Consider the following 19,781-nt stretch of genomic DNA (forward strand, 5'->3'; position numbering starts at 1 on the left):
TAAGAGGTTTTATTCCCTCCCTAACTTCAGGGGAAAATCCCTACCTGGGGAAACAACCTTTCTCGGAGAGGTGACCTTGGTTAAAACACAGCGCCAAGAAGGTGAGCAAACATATTAAGAACAGTATGCCATATATGCCAGGTCCCTTGAAACAGCAAGGATGGACCGGCTCCCGGCAGAAATAATTGCCAAACCCGGCAGAAATAATTGCCAAACTCTTTACAACTCTAAAGAAGAATAAATCTATACATCCAAGAAACTCAATGACTTCCAAGATGGATAAACTAAAAAAGATCCATACCAAGACATATTAAAATGAATCAGTTCAAAGACAAAGACAGGATAGTATCTTGAAAGCACCAAGAGAGAAGCAACTCCTCAAGTACAAGGGATGCCTAATAATAACAGCTGACTTCCCACTTGAAACTATGTAGGCAAAAGGCAGTAGAATCACATATTTAAAGTTCTGAATGAGGGATTATGTCAGCAAGACATGGCAACGTAGAAAGCCTTATAAATTACCCCTCCTCAGAAACAATGATTTAACAATATTATTGGAACCAACATACCTTGAAGAGAAATTCAGAATCCAGCTAAGAAGTAGCAGTATCCTAAAGAGCACAAAGTGTACTCACATCAGTCCTTCCCCTTAATAGGTTTAGCTCAGCACCAAGAAGACTGCTTCAGCCCATGATTCCCTCCTGTGGAGGGATGGGGAACCTGCCTTCTGTGGAGGGAGTTTGCCTCATACCAAACACAGATAAAGCAAAAGAGCTTGGTCCCTGATACTGTTAGAAATAAAGAAAAGGGGAGAACATCCCCTTATAGCCAACATTTTTTGCATGATTGAAGAAAAGCAGAGAACTGATGCTTTCCCTTTAGCAGGGAAGAACAGAAGCAAAGGGGGTCTTGTCCTAGCCTTAGTGTGGCTGATACCAAGCCCTACTAACCAAGAAACATGTTTCCCGGTCAAAATCAGTCCAGAAAGACTGAAAGAGGTAGCTTCTCCTTCAAAGGAAAAGATAACAAAGCAAATCTACAAGGAATATGAAGAATCCAGAAAGCACAACACAATCAAAGAAAGGAAACAAATTTCGGGTAAACAACCTGAAATAAATGGCTGAAATGAGTTGTAAATTCCTTTCACTCTAGTGTAAAAGTTAAAAAACAAAGGTATTAAAAAGAACTATGACTACAGTAATTTAAAAGTTACACACTATAAAAAGATGTAAACTATCACATCAATAACATAATGTGTGGGGGAGCGGGAAGTGAAAGTTTAGAGTGGCTGAATGGGTTAAAGAAATCCAACCATGTGCTGCCTACAAGAGACTCACATTAACTTTAAGGACACAGAGAGTCTTCAATGGAAGGGTTAGAAAACAATATTCTATGTAAACAGTAAACAAAAGAGAGAAGTGGCTATTCTTATATCGACCAAATGGATAGTCAAAAACTGTCACAAGAGACAAAGAAAGCCATTATATGATAATCATCAAGAGGATATAACAAATATATATATCGCACATTGGAGACTCTAAATGTGTAAAGAAAATATTAAGAGCTCTTAAAGAGAAAGTAGACAATAATATAGTAAGAGCACAATTCAATACCCCATTTTAGAAATAAATCATCCAAAAGAAAATTAGTACAGAAATAGAATATTTGAACAAAACTACAGACTATGACATAACAGATATACAGAATATCCTATTCTACAGTACCAAAATATACAGTTTTCTTAAGTACACATGAAAATTCTCCAGGATAGATGAAATGTTAGGGTGCAAACGAAGTCCCAAAAGTTTGAAAAGACTGAAATCATATTAGGTATCTTTTCCAACCACAACAGCATGAAACTAGAAATCAATAACAGAAGGAAAACTGGAACATTCACAAATACATGGATGTTAAACAACATGTTCCTGAACAACCAGTGGGTCAAAAACCAAATCAAAAGGTAAATGAATCCCTGGCCAGGTGGCTCAGTCGGTTGGAGCATCATCTGTTACACCAAAAGGTAAATGAAGACATATCTTGTGACAAATAAAAATGGAAACAACATATCAAAATTTATGGGGCACAGTAGAGCAATATTACTGAAACGTACATGCATACTTACGTTTACATACTGTCCAATGCTTGGTGGCATCACAAAGCCAACCCACGGGTCCAAAGGGCAAAGCACCCAGATGTGCACCCTGGATCAGTGGAGAGCAGCCACCACACCAAGAAAATCATAACACTGAGTAATCCATGCTACAATGGAGTAGCCGCTGTATTTTTCTGTGTAGTTTATAGCATTTATTTTTTTTGGCCAAATGTGCAAAACAAATCTTTTCCAAGTCACATTTCTAAAAATTTTATCTTTGGACCGTAAGGTCTTTTGCTGGCTTAATTTTAATTCTTAGGAAACAGTTTGCTGCCTAGTAAAAGCTGAAAACATATGCCTTTGGAAAATGCGAGTCATAAGTAATAATATAATTTCAAATAGTTTAATATTTGTGTTATGTTTAAAATAACTAAAATCACATAGAAAAATACACATGCAAGATAGCACTCCTGGGAATCATTACAAAGGGCAGTCCAAATTTGTCATCTGGACTTGTTTCCCCATCCCTGGCTCCAGCTTAATTTCCTGACACTTTTGAACTCCCTTTTATGGGTCACAACCCAAACATTCCCTTGCCCCTTGACTGCTTTATGTTTCTCAATAGCATTTAATTTTATGAATAGCATTTACATCTTGTTCATTTCTTTTTCCCCCTGATATAATATGCAAAGTGACCCTAATGGCAGAACGACCTGGAACGACTAGTCGCCATGATACACACTGACCACAAGCAGTCAAATGCTTAATGCAGGAGCTGCCCCCTGTGGTCAGTGCGCTCCTATAGGGGGTGCTCTGCTAAGCCACAAGCCTCTCCCACCTCCTAGGCAGCGCTAAGGATATCCAACTGCAGCTTAGGCCCACGCCCCAGCGGGGGACCAAGCCTAAGCTGTCAGTCAGACATCCCCCAAGGGGTCCTGGGCTGCCAGAGGGATGTCTGACTGTCAGCTTAGGCCTGATTCTGGACTGCGAGAAGGTGCAGGTCACGCTGAGGGGCCCTCTGGTGTGCACAAATTTTCATGAACTGGACCCAATTTTTTAAATAATAAAAAATTGAATTTGCTTTAATATTGATTTTGTTTTATCATATGCTATTTAAAATTCCTAAGTATTAGTGTCTCTAAGATAATTCTGTTTTAAAATATTTATATATCTATTCCCTAATTATTTTGAATAAATTTGTTTATTATTTTACATCTGACTATAAGAAGTTTGAAGTAGAGAGCTGATTTGACCTGAAATTGGAATACATTCTTTGGACTTGAAATTTACAACTAATTGGACTATACTGAATTCTAAGTGGAAAAATTACTGGGACTATTTTATTACCTTTTCGTATAGTAGGCATGTCACTGTCTGCAATCAGTTGCAAGCAGTCTTGAATGACTGAAAAGCAAAAATGTATCATTTTAGTTACTTGAATAGAAATAGTAAGGGAACTAAGATGACTTAGAACATAAAGCTACAAACTCATTCTCCAGTAACACCAAATCTATTATACTTTCTACATAGCTTGTATATTGTTCCTAAAATTACTTTATGAAATTTATCCACAGTTTTTTACTATAACTTGTACTTGAAATATAATTTGTCCTTTAAAATTTATGTTTTAGAAAAACTCTACATGTTGTTGAAATACAGTAAGCATATCATCTTTGCTAACATTTATTGAGAAGACACAAATCTCCTAAAAATTATGTGCTGAAAGCTAAGTCTTGTAGAGTGTAAACAACTGAGGCGGAAACCACATCTGTTTCACTATGGAGCCAAAGTCAGGCTTTTGTTAAAATATTTGGGCCAAAAGGAGAAGAGCTAGAACATCTTTTTAAAATAAAATGAAAGCATTTCCCTAAGACTGCTTAATCAGTATAGTTCCTGGGAAGCATCAATGCATATCACATATTACATGTACAGTAGAATATTGCAGGGAATATTCAAGGGAATAAAAAACTATTCTGTTAAATAAAGACAAAAGCTATCAGGTAAAAGCAAAATAAGTAGACTGTAGAAAAAGAAATCAAAATAGTAAATGTATTTGAAATATATAAGCTTAAGTGTGCCTATTTTAAATTAAGAAACTACTAGTTTATATTTTTATTATCTAGCAAGTATTTTACTCAGCATTGAATAGTTTAAAACATGCTTCTCAATGTATAGATTTCAAGAGCTTGACACAAGACTTTCTGCTCCAGTTGATTAACTGAAATTTTTATAATATTTAAAGCCTAGAATAACAGATGTAATAATTATATATGATATTCTGAGGTGGTGCAAATGCATTGGCCTAAAAAGAATTCCATTAAAGGGACTTATCACATAAAAAAATCTGTTAAGAAATTTCCCTTGGCATTTAAAGGTGGAATATAATGTTAAAAACTGCAATTCCTTTATAACCAGGAAACTTTTCTAACACATTTTTATGTTAATCTGATCAATTCGATAGGAACAGCATGTTTGGCCTACTTTGTGATTCTTTCATACATTTGTAAAACAAGGGTAGTCAGGTCTGTGCCATAAGAAAAATGTGACTCAGCGCAGTTACTAAGGCAGATCTTCTGCCACAAAAATATGTAAAAGCATCGTAACAAGCAGAACAGTTGTAAGGAGGCTTTGAACATAAGTAACAAAACATCCAAAGCAGCTAAAGTCTGAAGGTCATACCATATCAAAGGTCACACTATCTGGCCACATTAAACCTCTTTTAGATGTGTTTCTATTTTTCTAAGAAGTACTTCTTAAGAAATTACTACTCACAATGCACCCTGATTACTTTTGTGAGGGAGACAAGGGTCAGGCAGAGCACCTAAAGCTCTACTCTTTCCTCCACAGAGAGAAAAGAAGAGGATGTTGACAGAAGTCGAATTTCCATCTTTTCTTTTGTCATTTTGTGTACATGCATATTATAAAGATTAAATGAGATAATACACATGAAACATTTAGTATATAAAAATTGCAAAATCACTCTTGGCTAGTAGTAGTAGTAGTAGTAGTAGTAGTAGTAGTAGTAGTAGTAGTAGTGTTAGCATTATTGTTCCTGATACAACATTGCGCCCAACAAACTGGGAACATAATGAAGGACACTATGAGGGCATGAAGACCAAGTGAAGCTGATTAAAAAAAAAAGGACCAAAGAAATACTATAATACATTACTTCCTATTTCAATGAACCCTTTCCCTGTAAGAGAGTTTTACGCAATGAATGATGCCTCCACACTACCAAATTGATATGAAATTTTTAATTTTAACTGAATGTTAATCTCTGAAGCCTAATGAAAACTTGGCTACAACCTACATTTTGAAATACAAGGATCAATTCCATCATGTAGTAGCAGAAATTTACTTTTTAGAAGAAAAGATGCTATGGAGAGAAAAGTTTACTTCAAGAAATATCCTTCAGAAAAGAGAATGGGATCAAAGGATCACAATAAACTGATGAATAAAACAGAACCAGAGGCATGGAAACATGGAACAGACTGAGGAATCTCAGAAGGAAGGGGAGAGGCGGGTGGGAAGAGATCAACCAAAGGATTTATATGCAAGTATGCGTTGCCCATGAACACAGACAACAGGGTGTGGAAGGCCTGAGGTGGGAACCTGGTGGTGAAGAACAATGGAAATTGAAAGGGGGAGACATTCTAATACTTTCAACAATAAAGATAAAAAATAAAAATTAATGTCAAAAAAAAACAACCCCACAAAAGAAAATAGGATATAAAAGTGACAGTTCAATAGTAGTGTTTGAACCATACCAGTCCTCACTAAAGCTAGTGCTATTCATTATTTATTATTATTATTATCCCAGAGGAAGTCACTGGGCTTTTCAAGGAGTTTTCTTGAAAAATAAGATTTCCACCCTAGCCGGTTTGGCTCAGTGGAAACAGTGTCGGCCTGCGGACTGAAGGGTCCTGGGTTCGATTCCTAGTCAAGGGCACATGCTCCTGTTTTGGGCTTGATCCCCAGCAGGAGGCGTGCAGGAGGCAGCCAATCAATGATTCTCTCTCATCACTGATGTTTCTATCTCTCTCTCCCTCTTCCTTGCTCTGTGAAATCAATAAAAGTATACTTTTTAAAAAGGAAAAGAAATATAAGATTTCCTCATTAGATGTTGCTCAGGTCCCATCAACCCCATCAGTATTACCTATCTCTTCGCATTTCAACTCTTCCTTCTTAGGAAATTTGATATCTATTACCCATTTATCTCCAGTTCAGACTTTTAGGACTCTCTATTTCAACGTAGATTTGATCTTAACTATAGATTCTTGCTTACAAAAAGTGGGGGGAAAAAATGAGCATAGTATTTTCTGATATCTCCCAATAGCATAGATATCCAACCACAAAAGTTTTTATTGTAAAACACAATATCAATAACAATTATAATACGTAATTGATTGTGCTTGGCTTTCATAAGTCTTTCATACATCATCTTCTCTAATATAATTGAAGGGAATTATACAAGAATTTGAGAATAGTTTATCTTTTTATCTAAGCAAGATAATAGCATACATTAAAACCTTTTGAGTCTGATAGGGAAACATATTTCTGAATATATACTTATTATATATATATAATAATGTGGGAAACATAATTATTCTTGTTAAGTACATTTTGACAGCATAAGAAAATTTACTTTTGGAAATATTAAACTTTGTGTAAAATATTTCATTTTACACAAAGTTTAATGTTTCTAAAGTAAATATTTCTAAAACAAATTAATATATTGATGACAAAAATAGATTACAAGAGAGAATCCCTAAAATAAGAACTTTCACAACAAAATAATTTGCTGGTCAACATTTGATATGATAAAATCTAACCAACTTCACAAATAAAATAGCATTTAAATATTTTCTATTCAAAAACATTTTGAGTTTGACAGCTACCTTCTTAAATGTAATATTCAAATAGCATTTAATCAGGGAAAGGGACTTGAAAGTTAATGGGATTGTTAATATTTGTTGTGTTACTTTCTAATTCTTCATCGTTCTTCTCACTCATTTGGCTAGAAAATTTTAATTAGAAGAAATCCCTTAAAGAGCTAAACATTGACCTAATGCTAGACATAGATTTGTGAATAAATTGAAGACAGAATTGCTTTAGGATAAAAATTTCTACTGGAATGGAAACACAACAATTCCGATGTGGAAAACTGGATTATAAAGTTTTATTTGATCTATGATAAACAGTTTGCTTGGGTGGCTACTTATGAAATCAGTAAGAGTTGAGAGAGTTTTAAAAGAATTTCTAGAGAACTAGATTGAGAAATACGCACTTGACCTACTATAAAACAAGAAAAATAATCAGGAATTGTTCATCTTGAGGGGAACCAGCCTGATACATGTTGATCATATATGTGTCTATGCATAGAATGAATTGCCGTAAAGGGAGACAACAGCTAGCCAAGTTTCAGTTGTTGACCGGTAATAAATATATGAGGATCATTTGTTCTAAAATGCAATTGTACAAATGAAGTAGCCAAGATATATTGTGAAAAAAATTAAAAGTTTGTGACTAACGACTATATGTGTTTGAAGGAGAATTAAAAACTATAAAGAAAAGAATGTTTTTTTTTAAAAAAAAAAAAAGCAAAAACAAACAAAAATATACAAACTTTCAATTCTGGGGAATTTAGAGAGATGGTAGTACTGTAATGGCCCTGGGGAAGTAAAAAGGGGAGCTGTGTTTTTGAGGGCTGGAAAGGAGTTGATAAAATAAAACAGAAATAACTACAGCTGATAGGAGTAAAGAAAAATATTTAAATTAAAGATTTTCTATGTGTGTATGTGTAGATAGTTTTAAGCATTAATTAGGCATTGTCATGTACTACTCATAATATAATTATATTCTATGCTTAAGGTAATGTAGGATATGTAAAATGGTAGCTCTTTACATAGCCTCATAGACACTACGAGTAAAAAAAACCCAAAAACAGATATTTTCATCTAATTTTTTTTTGTTTTACAATTGATCAAATATTTTAATTTGAAATTATTAGTTTTATAGTTGAGTCATCATTGCCACAGGTATGTTTTTTCTTTTGACATGACTTCTTTGCATTATTTTAAAATATTTCCCAATTAATGATGTATACTCATTGGATATCAGTAACTTGCCAGTGAAAAACAATATGCAAACTTCTGGATATTTCTGTCTGGATACCATAGTGATTAATCAAGTTCGACATGTCCCAAATCTATTTCTTTATCATCCTCATACACTCAACTCTTACTCCTCCTTTTTTCTCTTAATGGATATATAACTGTCCTCTGAGTTGCCCAAGGTAGAAACTTTATACATGTACCTAATTCCTTCCTCCTCAATCTTGAAATTCAATAAGCACATTTTAATGGTTTGAATTTTTAACTTTTGTTCAATTTAGATTCTATATCTCATTCAATAATTTTACTGAGCACTACATTTACGTCATGTGTTGTGCCAGGGATAGAAAAAAAACAAAAGGAAAAACAATCCCTACCCCCATAAAACTTACAATCTAGTGGGAAGAACAGGCATGAATCAATATGATAAAAACAGAACTAAAGTTGCAATTGTGTGGGTGAGAGAGAATACTCAGACATTTGACCCAATCAGGAAGGCTTCTCTTAATGATGGCACTTTAATTAAAATCAGAATTAAGGGGATAGGATCTTTCCAGACAAATTAATAATCATGAGTCTTGAGAAAGGCTGATTTTCTCAGCCTTGGTGTTGGAAGGACACAGCAAGTATGTGTGAAGGAGAGAGAGAGAGAGAGAGAGAGAGAGAGAGAGAGAGAGAGAGAGAGAATGAATGATGAAATTGGGAAGACCAGGAGCAGGGTACCCCAGGTTCACATTTTTACCCTAATGGTTCTTACAAATTACATTTGCTTACTAAGTTGTGCCTCTTGTGTTTTCTACAAATCCTAGTCCATCATTTGTATGTCCTCTAAAATTATCTTTCTAAACCTAAACTTTATCTTGTTCTTCCAATATTTATAATTTTTTCAGTGGCTGCTCTTGAACATAAAAACAAAGTCTGCTTTCACAGCCTCATGAATTATATTCACCTATCCAGATGTACTTATACACACAGTTTCAGAAAAGGAGGCCATCTTAATGCTCCCATGACTGTGTATCTGCCATTCCTCTGCATAAATAGCCCTCAGCTTTCATCTGGTGAAAGCCCCTTCATCCTTCAAGGCTCAGATCAAATATCAAGTCTTTCCCTGATCCCACTACACTGTGAACATACCTTTCACTACACATACTAATGGTTTCTTTAACTGTCTCTCTCGCCAGACCAGGAGTCACTTGATATTAAGGAACATCATTTACAAATTTGTAATGCCTGGTTTAGAGCAGACTGAAACAGAAATCTGTGAAACAATTTATAAAAGAAAATAGTCATCATAACCTTTCCAAATAATTCTTTAAAAACCCATCCTTACTTCATAATACATTAAATAAATTAGTGTTTTAGGGAAAATAGGTTGTACAAAAAAAAAACTATTTCCATAATATCTGGACCCTCTAACAATAAATCTTTGGGCGCATGTTATATTGAAAACATTTTCCATAACGAATAATTCTCAATAATAAAGTATTTGATCTTCATCTACAGAACTATAGCATGCGATTATATTTTTAAAGTAAATGGTTGTATACCTTTTGCCTGATTTCTTACTGATTATTTCCCTGACACACTCTACAGCAGCAGTTAGAAGAGAAAAAGGGTGAGTGGATGTGTGACTTCAAAAGTAATGTCAGAAGCTATCATGAGGCAGTTATTTTCAATTTCCCCTATCTCCAACAGTCCAGCCATAGGAGGGAGGGAAGGAGGAGAGGAAAGCCTTAACTTGTAAAAACACTTCAATCAATCAGCACTTGCAAAAATCTTAAAAATTTAGAAGAGTTAAGGGATAATGTCAAGATGTTGGCATGTGTTATGCCTCTGCCACCTACTAACATAAGGCCTCTTTTATACTTTTTCTGTTTCCTGTTTTATTATTGTTCTCATAGTCTAGGACACAGTCTTCTCTTGCCCAAATCTACTGAGTCTTCCAAACCCAGCTCAACACTTCTCCACCAAGAGGTAGGTAATCTTTTAGTCTATACTCATCATTACTAACATTCTATGATTCCGTAACTATATGCCTCTCTCACTGCTAATAATATAGCAAAAGTCTGGGTGTCAAAGGACTCAGTAATTTTTCTCAAATTTGGTATCTTATTTGAACAGTAAGCATATAAAGCTTGCATAATTGTAAAAACTCAGAATTTATAGTCAATTGATAATGAATTGACTTCTTAAACCTGTTTAATCACGAGACTGACATAATTTTGAAATGTTTTCTTATCTATATAATGAAAATAATATCTATTTCATAGTGTAAGAATCCATTGCAGTCATAATTTACATGTGCTTTATAAAAGCTAAAGAGCTTATTGTGTATTATCTTAAATTTTACATTAATTTTGTTTAATTCCTCTAACTAAATATTTAGTTTGTTAAGAGGAGGAATTGGGCCTCAATTATATCATCTAAAATAAAGGCAGTAATGACGACCTAACAGGGTTATTGGGAGGGTAAAAGATATCACCGACCAACAGGGCATAACCCAGAGCTTACACATGGAACAAACCAATAACTTAGTTTCTCTCTTCTCTTTTCTGTATAATCCAGAGTGTCTACTTCAGAGCTTGGCATAGTGGCTGTTCACTCTAATATGAGAAAAATATGTTTCTTCTCTAACTCTTCAGAAATGGGTATATCCTTTCAAAGAAAATTCCACCACAACAAAGGGACAGCTAACAATGTAGTTTTTTAAAGTAGGACTTGACCTATAAAAATCATACTTAAACACTAAAACTAACACTATCCATTCCTATAGAATTAATAATGAGAACACACCCCTCAATATGAGGAAATTTATGTGTAAAATACCTTCCCATGTCTGAACTTTTTAAAATTGAAAGCATAAAGAATTATTGAGCTTTCAAGAGAAGATAGAAAGACTTACCCTGGCCTCCCCATTTGAAATGGAAACATATCCTCTTTCCTTTCCCTTGCCCTTAACCCTGCCCTAAATTTTTTACTTTTATTAAAAAGAAATTTTTATTGATTTCTGAGAGGAAGGGAGAGGGAGAGAGGGATATAAACATCAATGATAAGAGAGAATCATCGATCAGCTGCCTCCTGCACACCCCACGCTGGGGATCGAGCTTGCAACCCAGGCATGTGCCTTGACCAGGGATCAAACCATGACCTCCTGGTTCATAAGTCAATGCTTAACCACTGAGCCATGCCGGCCTGGCTAATATTTTCACTTTTTCAATGTATTTGGCATTTTCTAGTGTTATAATTTACTCATTAATTATCTTTATTGATTATTTTCTGTGTTTATCTGCTTTGTTTTCCAATCAATACCCAACAACTAGAATAATTCTTGGAAACGAGCAGCCTTGCAGGATATGTGGAAGAGATGCAATATCACTCTTGGCTCCATTCATTTGTTTCCTGGCTTTTCTGTTTCCCAAAACTTTAAACTTGACAAGAACAGGGTTCAAAGATTTGATTGTCAGATCACTATTTTCATTTCAAATACTTTTTTGAAAATTGAACAGAAGCCTGCTCTTGCAACACTGATAAAAGAGTCTGTCATTACTGAAGCAGGGGGTAAAAAATAACACGCATGGAAGAATCTGGCCAAAGATTACCATGACAGCAGCCAGCTGTTTCTGTTCTAGGAAAGAATACGCCCTTACTGGGCAAGAGGTTCCAGTTAGCCTAATTTTGATACAAACTGGATCGTTGAGTTCTACATTTTATGCTTTCAACATGTAAGTTATAGCTGAGCCAGAAATGTCAATGAAACAGACTGGACCTTCTAGACCCCTCAGGCTTCCTATCTTTCCTTGCAAAGGAAATGGGACTATGAATTTCAAAAAAGAAGACTCAAAAATAGTATCGGTAATTTTTATTTTAACAATTGAAGATGTTTACCCCAGATTGACAGCTAAATTACAATAATAAGTGTTAATTTATATTCAAAACTCTATTTGAAAATGATAATACAATGTGGTCTTTTGGATGATTCCTGGGACATAAAAAGGATATTAGTGGGAAAACTGGTGAAATTCAAATAAAGTCTGGAGTTTCATTATTAGTTAAGTTCCAATGTTGGTTTCTTAGTTGTGGCCAAAGTGCTATGGTAATGTAAGATGTTCACATTAGGGGACACTGGAGGAGGGACCTATGTCAACATCCTGTACTATCTTTGCAACTTTTCTACAATTCTAAAATAAGTACAAACTAAAAAAGTTTACTTAAAAATGAAGAAGCCCTGGCTGGTGTGGCTCACTCAGTTGGTTGGAGCGTCATCCTGTGTTCTGAAAGGCTGTGGGCTCAATTCCATACCTAGTTTGCGGGTTTTGATCCCCAATCTGGGCAGGTACAGAAGGCAACCAATTGATGTTCTCTCTTGCATTGATATTTCTCTCACTCTTTCTTAAAATCAATAAGCATATCCTCAGGTGAGGATTAAAAAATAAAGAAAGAAAGAATAAAAATGAAGAAAAATAACAAAGCAAAATAACAAAGCAGTTTGGTCAAAATCTTACAATAAATATTTAGATGATGAAATATGGGCACTCATGTTTTTATATTTCTTTGATTTGTTCATGTTTTCACGACTATTCATTGTTACAGTTTGGACAAGTACACTAACCATTATAAAAATGTTTGTCTTTCTATAATTTAAAACACATGATTTCTAATAACCATTAAATACCCTATCAAAAGGAGAAAATACAAAGGCCACCTGATTTTATTTAAAATTAATAAATAATGGGTTCAATAGAAGCCCATTTAAAGAACTCATTTTCTTGCTAAACATGCTTATTTTTAGGTTTTTAAAAATTAATAGATTTCTATAAATTTAAGTTTATAATCAGTAAGTATAATTAATGATGAAGTGAGGTGAGGGTTCAAAATATGGGTCATCATGATTCCATTTGTGAAGAAATCTTAATGAGTAATATTTTTAAAGGCAATCACTTTAAAAATTAAAATTAGGAATATCTCCAAATACACTTTATGGGATTTAAAAGTGAGTTTTTGGTTAATCTGAGCCATTTGGCAATTCTTTGATCCTGGATTTCCCCACATTTCTGCTGTTATACTATAATCAGAAATTATCTTATGAAACACACGAAACTTAGTAAGACTTTTATTTGAAATACAACATAATTAAGAAAAACAAACTGGAGCCAAAGTAGCAAATTTTAAAATTTAGTAAAAGCAGCACTTACCCCTGGGAGGATTGGAAGTAGTAGCAAGTGGGAGTGCGGGATGATGGTGGTCCCTTCATCTACTGCTGTCAGTTTATAAATATTCATCAAGCTATATTTTTTGAAATATGAACCCTTTATCATCTATAATACTAAAAGTATAATATGCTAATTAGACCAGGCATCTTTCTGGATGTCCTTCCGGACAACCTTCCTGACGAAGCCGGGGCTGTGAAGGAAGCCCGGGTCCCGGGTGCCTGCCTGCAGCTGGAGGGAAGTCCGGGTCCCGGGTGCCAGAGGGAAGCCAGCGGTGGCAGCCGGGGGAAGGAAGGCCTACTCTTGCATGATTTTCGTGCATTGGGCCTCTAGTATGTAAATAATACCTCAATGAAAAGGAAAAAAATTTAAATAAAACCATTAATCCATAAAATTTTAGTTAAAGAGGTTGCTGAATATAGGAGCTTCTCCATAAGTTTTCAGTTCAAATAGTGTCTACTTGCTGCACCAAGAAGGTCTGAGGCAAGAGGTTCCCAACTCTCCCATGGCTCTAGCCTTGTGATCAGGCTTATTCTTTGGTTAATTAGTTGCTTTAAATGGAAAGTTTAAAATTTAATAACTTGGTCTCTAAGTGAAACATGGAAAAATCCCACCAGCAAAATAATTCCAAGTCAATCTTTCTCGCTTCAAATTGAGGCCCAAATCCATCAACAAATATTAAAAGAATACCTACAGATACAAGTGCCATGATAAGTATACAGGAGAAGAAAAAGGAGCCAGACTACATACCTTCCTACTCTTTAGTTGTACAGACAGACATATACAAATGAATAGATGACAGTTTTCCTTGATGATATGTAATTTGTAGCAAATACTGAGGCAGTACTAGGCTTGCTGGTGCTGGGGAGGTTGGGCTTTCTAGACCAACACACTAAAATTTATTTATAAGTGGTATATACACACAATAACATTGCAGTGGCTGATGAGATTTATGTTGGATTTATAAAAAAATAAGAATAAGTAACATTCTGGTGTATTAGTTGGCAATATTTAGCTATAAACTTTTTTGACATAGTTAAAAAATAATGGCACATTGTCATTGAGAAGTATATGTAGAAAGCAGAGCTCTAGATAAAAAATAAAAATAATATTATAATTCTGTTAACTATAAATCCATAAATATGTTGCTGTGGTTTACAAACAAGCATGAGATCAAATGCTATATCATTTATTTTAAATGATGTACATTTTTAACAGTTTAACAAGCTATTTAAAAATGCTAAGATTCCAGAACAGCAACAAAAGTTTTTTAAATTAACTTTGAAAGAATAGTGAAACCTACACTTAAAAACACATGTCTTATTGGGAAATTAAATTCAGTATTTAATAGAGATATTAAACATTACTGAATATATAAATTAAACAGTGTAAAAATTCATTTGTCTCCTCAGTTTTAAATTCCAAGAAAATATTAATGATCCCAAAGTGTATATAGAAAAGTAATAAATAAGAACAAAAGTGAACACTTTGAAAGTAAAAGGGACAACCAAAGGTTTTTGAGCCGTCCTGAAAATATATCAGAACTGGAATGGAAACAAAACAAAAAAAGAGGAAAGCTGCATAGGTTCAATCTGCATAGAATTTTCTCAATCTGCAGAACATCCTACCAACTAACAACAACAAAATCAGAGTTTCAGACAACATTCTCGGGTATATTCATTCATTTTAGAGTAGTACTAAACAAACGGACAGTGCCTGTAACAACAGTCCAGCTGATTTCATTGACAAGGAATAGCATATAGTACCTGTCACTAAGCCTCTTATCTTCAAACCTTCCATCTGAGATTATTAATGTTATGAGTACACAGAGAGAGATATAAAGATATATAGAGATATATACTATGTACAATATATATATAAATACATAATATATCTATATACATATATACTATATACTACACATATATACTATATACAGATTTGGGTTAAGTAGGTTTGCAGTTGTGAGTACGTGAAACATAGTTTATTATTTATTGTATTATTTTCCATACAACAACTGTAAACCTACCTTTGCCCACTCCCATGTACTATATTAAAGGTCTATAAAAATTGGAGGCAAAACATGATGACAACAATGATCACATCTGGATTGTGAAAACTGGGTAATTTTGATTCACTTGGTTAGAATTTTCTGTTATTCTCTAAGCTTTGTAAAAAATTGCAAATTATTTGAGGACATTTTTTTCATCAGTATATAATTTTTTGTGCCATAAAAACACATATACTATGTAAGAACATGTACATGGAAGGAGTTTTAAAATATTAATAGAGAATATTTGGGGGAGTAAAACTCAAGAGGTTATTAATTTCTTATTCTATTCTTTTCTTCTTAAGTCTGCTGAGTCTATGTCCTCTTTGCAATGGTAAAGTTAAGGTTTATTTTTAAAACTAATATGTAGAACCAAGGGAATACTAGCACATAAGGTTAAAGATGACTGAGGCATCCTGATCCTACTAGATAGTGAAGCTCATTACATTATACATTTTCTTAAAAGGTTTTATTTAATACAGATAAACAGATTAGCAAATCAATGAAAATGAGTCTCCAAATGCACTCAACTACATATGAGGAATTTAAAATAATAAAGTAAGCCTTCCATCACAAACAAGTTAAAAATATCATCTAATAAATTTGGCTGAGATATTTAGCAGCAGTTTGGAAGGAAAACATAGAAAGAAGGGAAAATCAAAGCTAATATGACATATTCTACCAAAGTAAATTCCAGAAAGATTTATGAGTTGAATATCAAATTAAAACACTAAGTTATAAAAATGTCAAAGCAGCAGAGAATAGAGTAGACTAGGAGGTTGTTAATAAATGTTTTTAGCTTTGATGTATGAGAGAAAATCAAAAGGAAACGTTTATCACATTAAAATATACAAATGCAAAATCTCTGTACAAGTTTTAAAAAGCAGCACAATACTGTGAAAATATTTACATCAAAATTTTGATACACAATATGTCTAACATAGAGTTTATTCAAAGTTATAAAACATAGAAGAGACAAATGAGAGAAATTATAAATAACAATTAGCAGAAGATAAACTTAGAAATTATCAAAATATGTGTAAAGAATTTAATTCTTATTTGTAAGCAAACAACAAATTAAATTTGAGATACTGTTTTACAGGTACTAAACAAGCCAAAATAAGTTTTAAAAAATAAGATGCTATAAAACTGTGGAGAACTTGTACACTACATTTTAATTGCATTTATAACTCATTTTGAAAACAATATGGCAAAAGGTAGCAAGGGTGATAAAAATGAATATCCTCAGACATCCCATCTACAGAATTTATGTTGATCATATAATTCCACATACACGAAAGAGATTAGCACAAATATTTTGGTGTATTCCCTTATAGTAAAAAAGGGGGGGGGCGAGGAAATGATTATGTTAAATCACTGTATAATGAATAAGTTAACATAGATGTGTCAGAATTACTCAGCAATTGGGAAAATGCTTAATAATGATAAGTGAACAAAAAAATACCCTGTTATAAATGCTGTATTTTTTCAATTATGTATAAAATACAAATGATAAAATGCAAAATATGAAAATAATTGATGTGTTAAAGTATAGTATAAATACATTTCCTAGTTTAAAAATATTTAAACCCAATTGCTTCTGATGATTAGCACAAATATATGATAACCAGATAAAAATATGGTTTTATGAAATAAAAATATTTTTTATAAATAAGACATTTAGTGAAAAACAAATGTACAGTCAAAGCATCGATTGTGGCGTGTGTGTGTGTGTGTGTGTGTTTCTGAGAGAAGAACACCTAGTCTCTATGTCTTTCGCACATTTCTCTTGAGAAGTACAAATATGTATAAATAATTACACGTGTTGTGTATCTCACAGCCACTGTGAAGATGAAAGGAAACAGTAGGTGTGACAATACTTATCCTAGGACATCCCTGCCTGGCACATTCATTGTAGGTGCTCAAAAAATGTTCCTCAATACAAAGTCAAATAATGCCAAGGGTTTACTAAATTTTGTTATTAGTAAACGCGATGCAAATGTTCTTCATCTTTTTTTAAAAAATATATTTTATTGATTTTTTTACAGAGAGGAAGGGAGAGAGATAGAGAGCTAGAAACTTTGATGAGAGAGAAACATCGATCAGCTGCCTCCTGCACATCTCCCACTGGGGATGTGCCCGCAACCCAAGTACATGCCCTAGACTGGAATCGAACCTGGGACCTTTCAGTCCGCAGGCCGACGCTCTATCCACTGAGCCAAACCGGTCTTGGCATGTTCTTCATCTTTATGAAGGAACTAAAACTGAGCATTTTAGGAGGCCCCACCAAATCTTAGGTATCAGGAGTCCTTTAACTTCCATGGAACAAGTGGAACATGAAGAAAGATAGAAACCACGGATATGTACACATTGCAGAGAAGCTTTAAAACCAGTGTGTCTGTGTGTATAAAATAAACTCTGTCAAGCACGAAACAAAATAAAGCAGACACACCTGCTTCGTTTGATTTCACAGCGTGCCCTCAGGAAATGCTTGTCTGAAGCTGAAACTCCATGACCCAGGTGGACAAGCACCAGTTCTACGCTAACATGAAGTGTTTTTTTTTTTCCTCTGGAGCGATGGGCAACACAGGAGCGAACTATTTGATGAGAAATATGTGCCCCCTTTTCCTCCTCAAAGACTTCTATGCACACAGGCTGCCCATTGGAGGACAGAACCTGCTGTGCAGCCTATTAAACCTCCCGGTGCTCGGGATGGCTGGAAAGCCACATCTGCTGCAGACGGTAAAGTTCACAGTCTCTAGGCTATGTCCACCTCTCGCTCCCCCAAACCAGTGCTACCCTCCATGCCTGTGGAGGCCGGGATCTCTGATCCCTCAAGGCTTCTGTGCCGCAGACATACCTGATTCTTCTGCACCCTGAATGGCACGCTTCTTCCGGATGCTCCGACTGAAGTTGCTTTCTTGTGCCGCTGGTGGTGCAAAGATCCCCTAAGAGCAGAAAACACCCAGGTTATGGCAAAGATGTCTGAGGAAGGGGAGGCAGCACCGGGGGGAGAACTGTGCCGAGGCCTCACCCAGCTCAGCTGCTTCGAACTTACTTTCAGTGCTGAGGTGGCAGCTGGAGCTTCCTGCACAGCTGCCCTGGGGGCTGCTGCTCCCGCCCGGGGAGGGCCTGGCAGCTGCTCAGCTTGGTGCTCCAGCAGTTCCTCCCGGAGGCTCTTCAGCTCCGCTTGCAGGGCAGCCACTCTGCAGAAGGACTCCACCGTGAGGCAGCAGGACACCAGGACCAGCAGCAAGGTCAAGGCCAGCAGCGAGCCCTCTCTGGAGAACCGGGCAGAGGGGCTTTCCTTCTGGGGGAGGATGGAGACATACTCCTTCAGTTTCATTTCTTCTCTTCTCTTCAGACCAGGAGAGAGGCCTGCCGGCTTCCCTTCTGTGGAGTCATTCATTTCACTCCTTGGACTTTGAAGGTTTGGGTCTTCAGAATCAGTGACCACGGGGAATGGGTCATTTCCTGTTATCTGTGTTTGTTGATGTCCTACATTGACTACAGCGGCCAGCTTGGCGCTTGCCCTCAGGAGAATTCTCCTGAATTTTCTTCTCCCCGCAGGGCTGCATCTCTGCCCCTACGTGCAATAGGTCTTCCTGGCATCCGCACTTCCAGCCGATTGCTCAATCCGTCTTCCTCATTTCACTTTCAGTTTTTGTAAGAATTGTAATGACATCTCCAAACATTCAGACACAAACGAGTCCCTTAAATCTATTGATTCGATGGAACTTAGGGTTTGAGAGAACTTGTAAGCGACGTGAGTGTTTAAGGAGCTCCCCCTTTGGCATGATGAGAGAACTGGGTCTGCTGGGGCCATGTGGCTCTGCAGGGAAGGGGGAAAAGAAGACGCAAGTTCCTGCTGGTGTAAGAAAAATAATTAATGTGAAGGTCAGATAAGCGAAGTGCCCTAGCATTGAACTGTACTCAGCTGGAGAGTGATTTATTAACAGCTCTCGAGTAGAAAATAAAATGAAGTATCCTCGAGGGGAGCATAGGAGTCCGCTGGGGAGCAATCTTTCTATTATTATCTTAGCAAAGTAATAAGAAGGATGTGACTGAAATGTGTGCGCCTGTTTAGATTTGAGGAGGGTTCTTTACAGGAGGGGGAATACATTTTAAAGGGAAGCCTGCGTCATCTTTTACCCCTGGGACTCACTGCTAGGAAGTCAGTTACCCACAGGACAGCTTGCCCTGAGGAGGTGCCCCACCTCTGCTGTTTCCACATCTGGAGCTTCTAGTACCCGTGTCTTGAAGGAGAATTGCCCTTACTTCCAGCTCCCAATGCCTCAGTCCCACCATTCATTGCTCTT

General features: G+C 35.7%; 1 protein-coding gene across 1 annotated transcript in view; it reads right to left on the bottom strand.

The window, feature by feature from the left end:
• Positions 1-19,759, bottom strand: part of TNFSF13B (tumor necrosis factor superfamily member 13b) — a 31,743-nt gene extending 11,984 nt beyond the window's left edge. Inside the window, exons 1-3 of the mRNA XM_015568436.1 lie at positions 18,521-19,759; positions 18,323-18,410; positions 3,440-3,496 (exon numbers count right to left, since the gene is read on the bottom strand). Coding sequence (XP_015423922.1) covers positions 3,440-3,496; positions 18,323-18,410; positions 18,521-18,871 — 496 coding nt within the window. The 5' untranslated portion in view covers positions 18,872-19,759. The remainder of the gene's footprint in view (positions 1-3,439; positions 3,497-18,322; positions 18,411-18,520) is intronic.
• Positions 19,760-19,781: the final 22 nt, after the last annotated feature.

The sequence above is a fragment of the Myotis davidii genome, unplaced genomic scaffold (genome assembly GCF_000327345.1).
Source record: "Myotis davidii unplaced genomic scaffold, ASM32734v1 scaffold242, whole genome shotgun sequence".
Lineage (NCBI taxonomy): Eukaryota > Metazoa > Chordata > Mammalia > Chiroptera > Vespertilionidae > Myotis > Myotis davidii.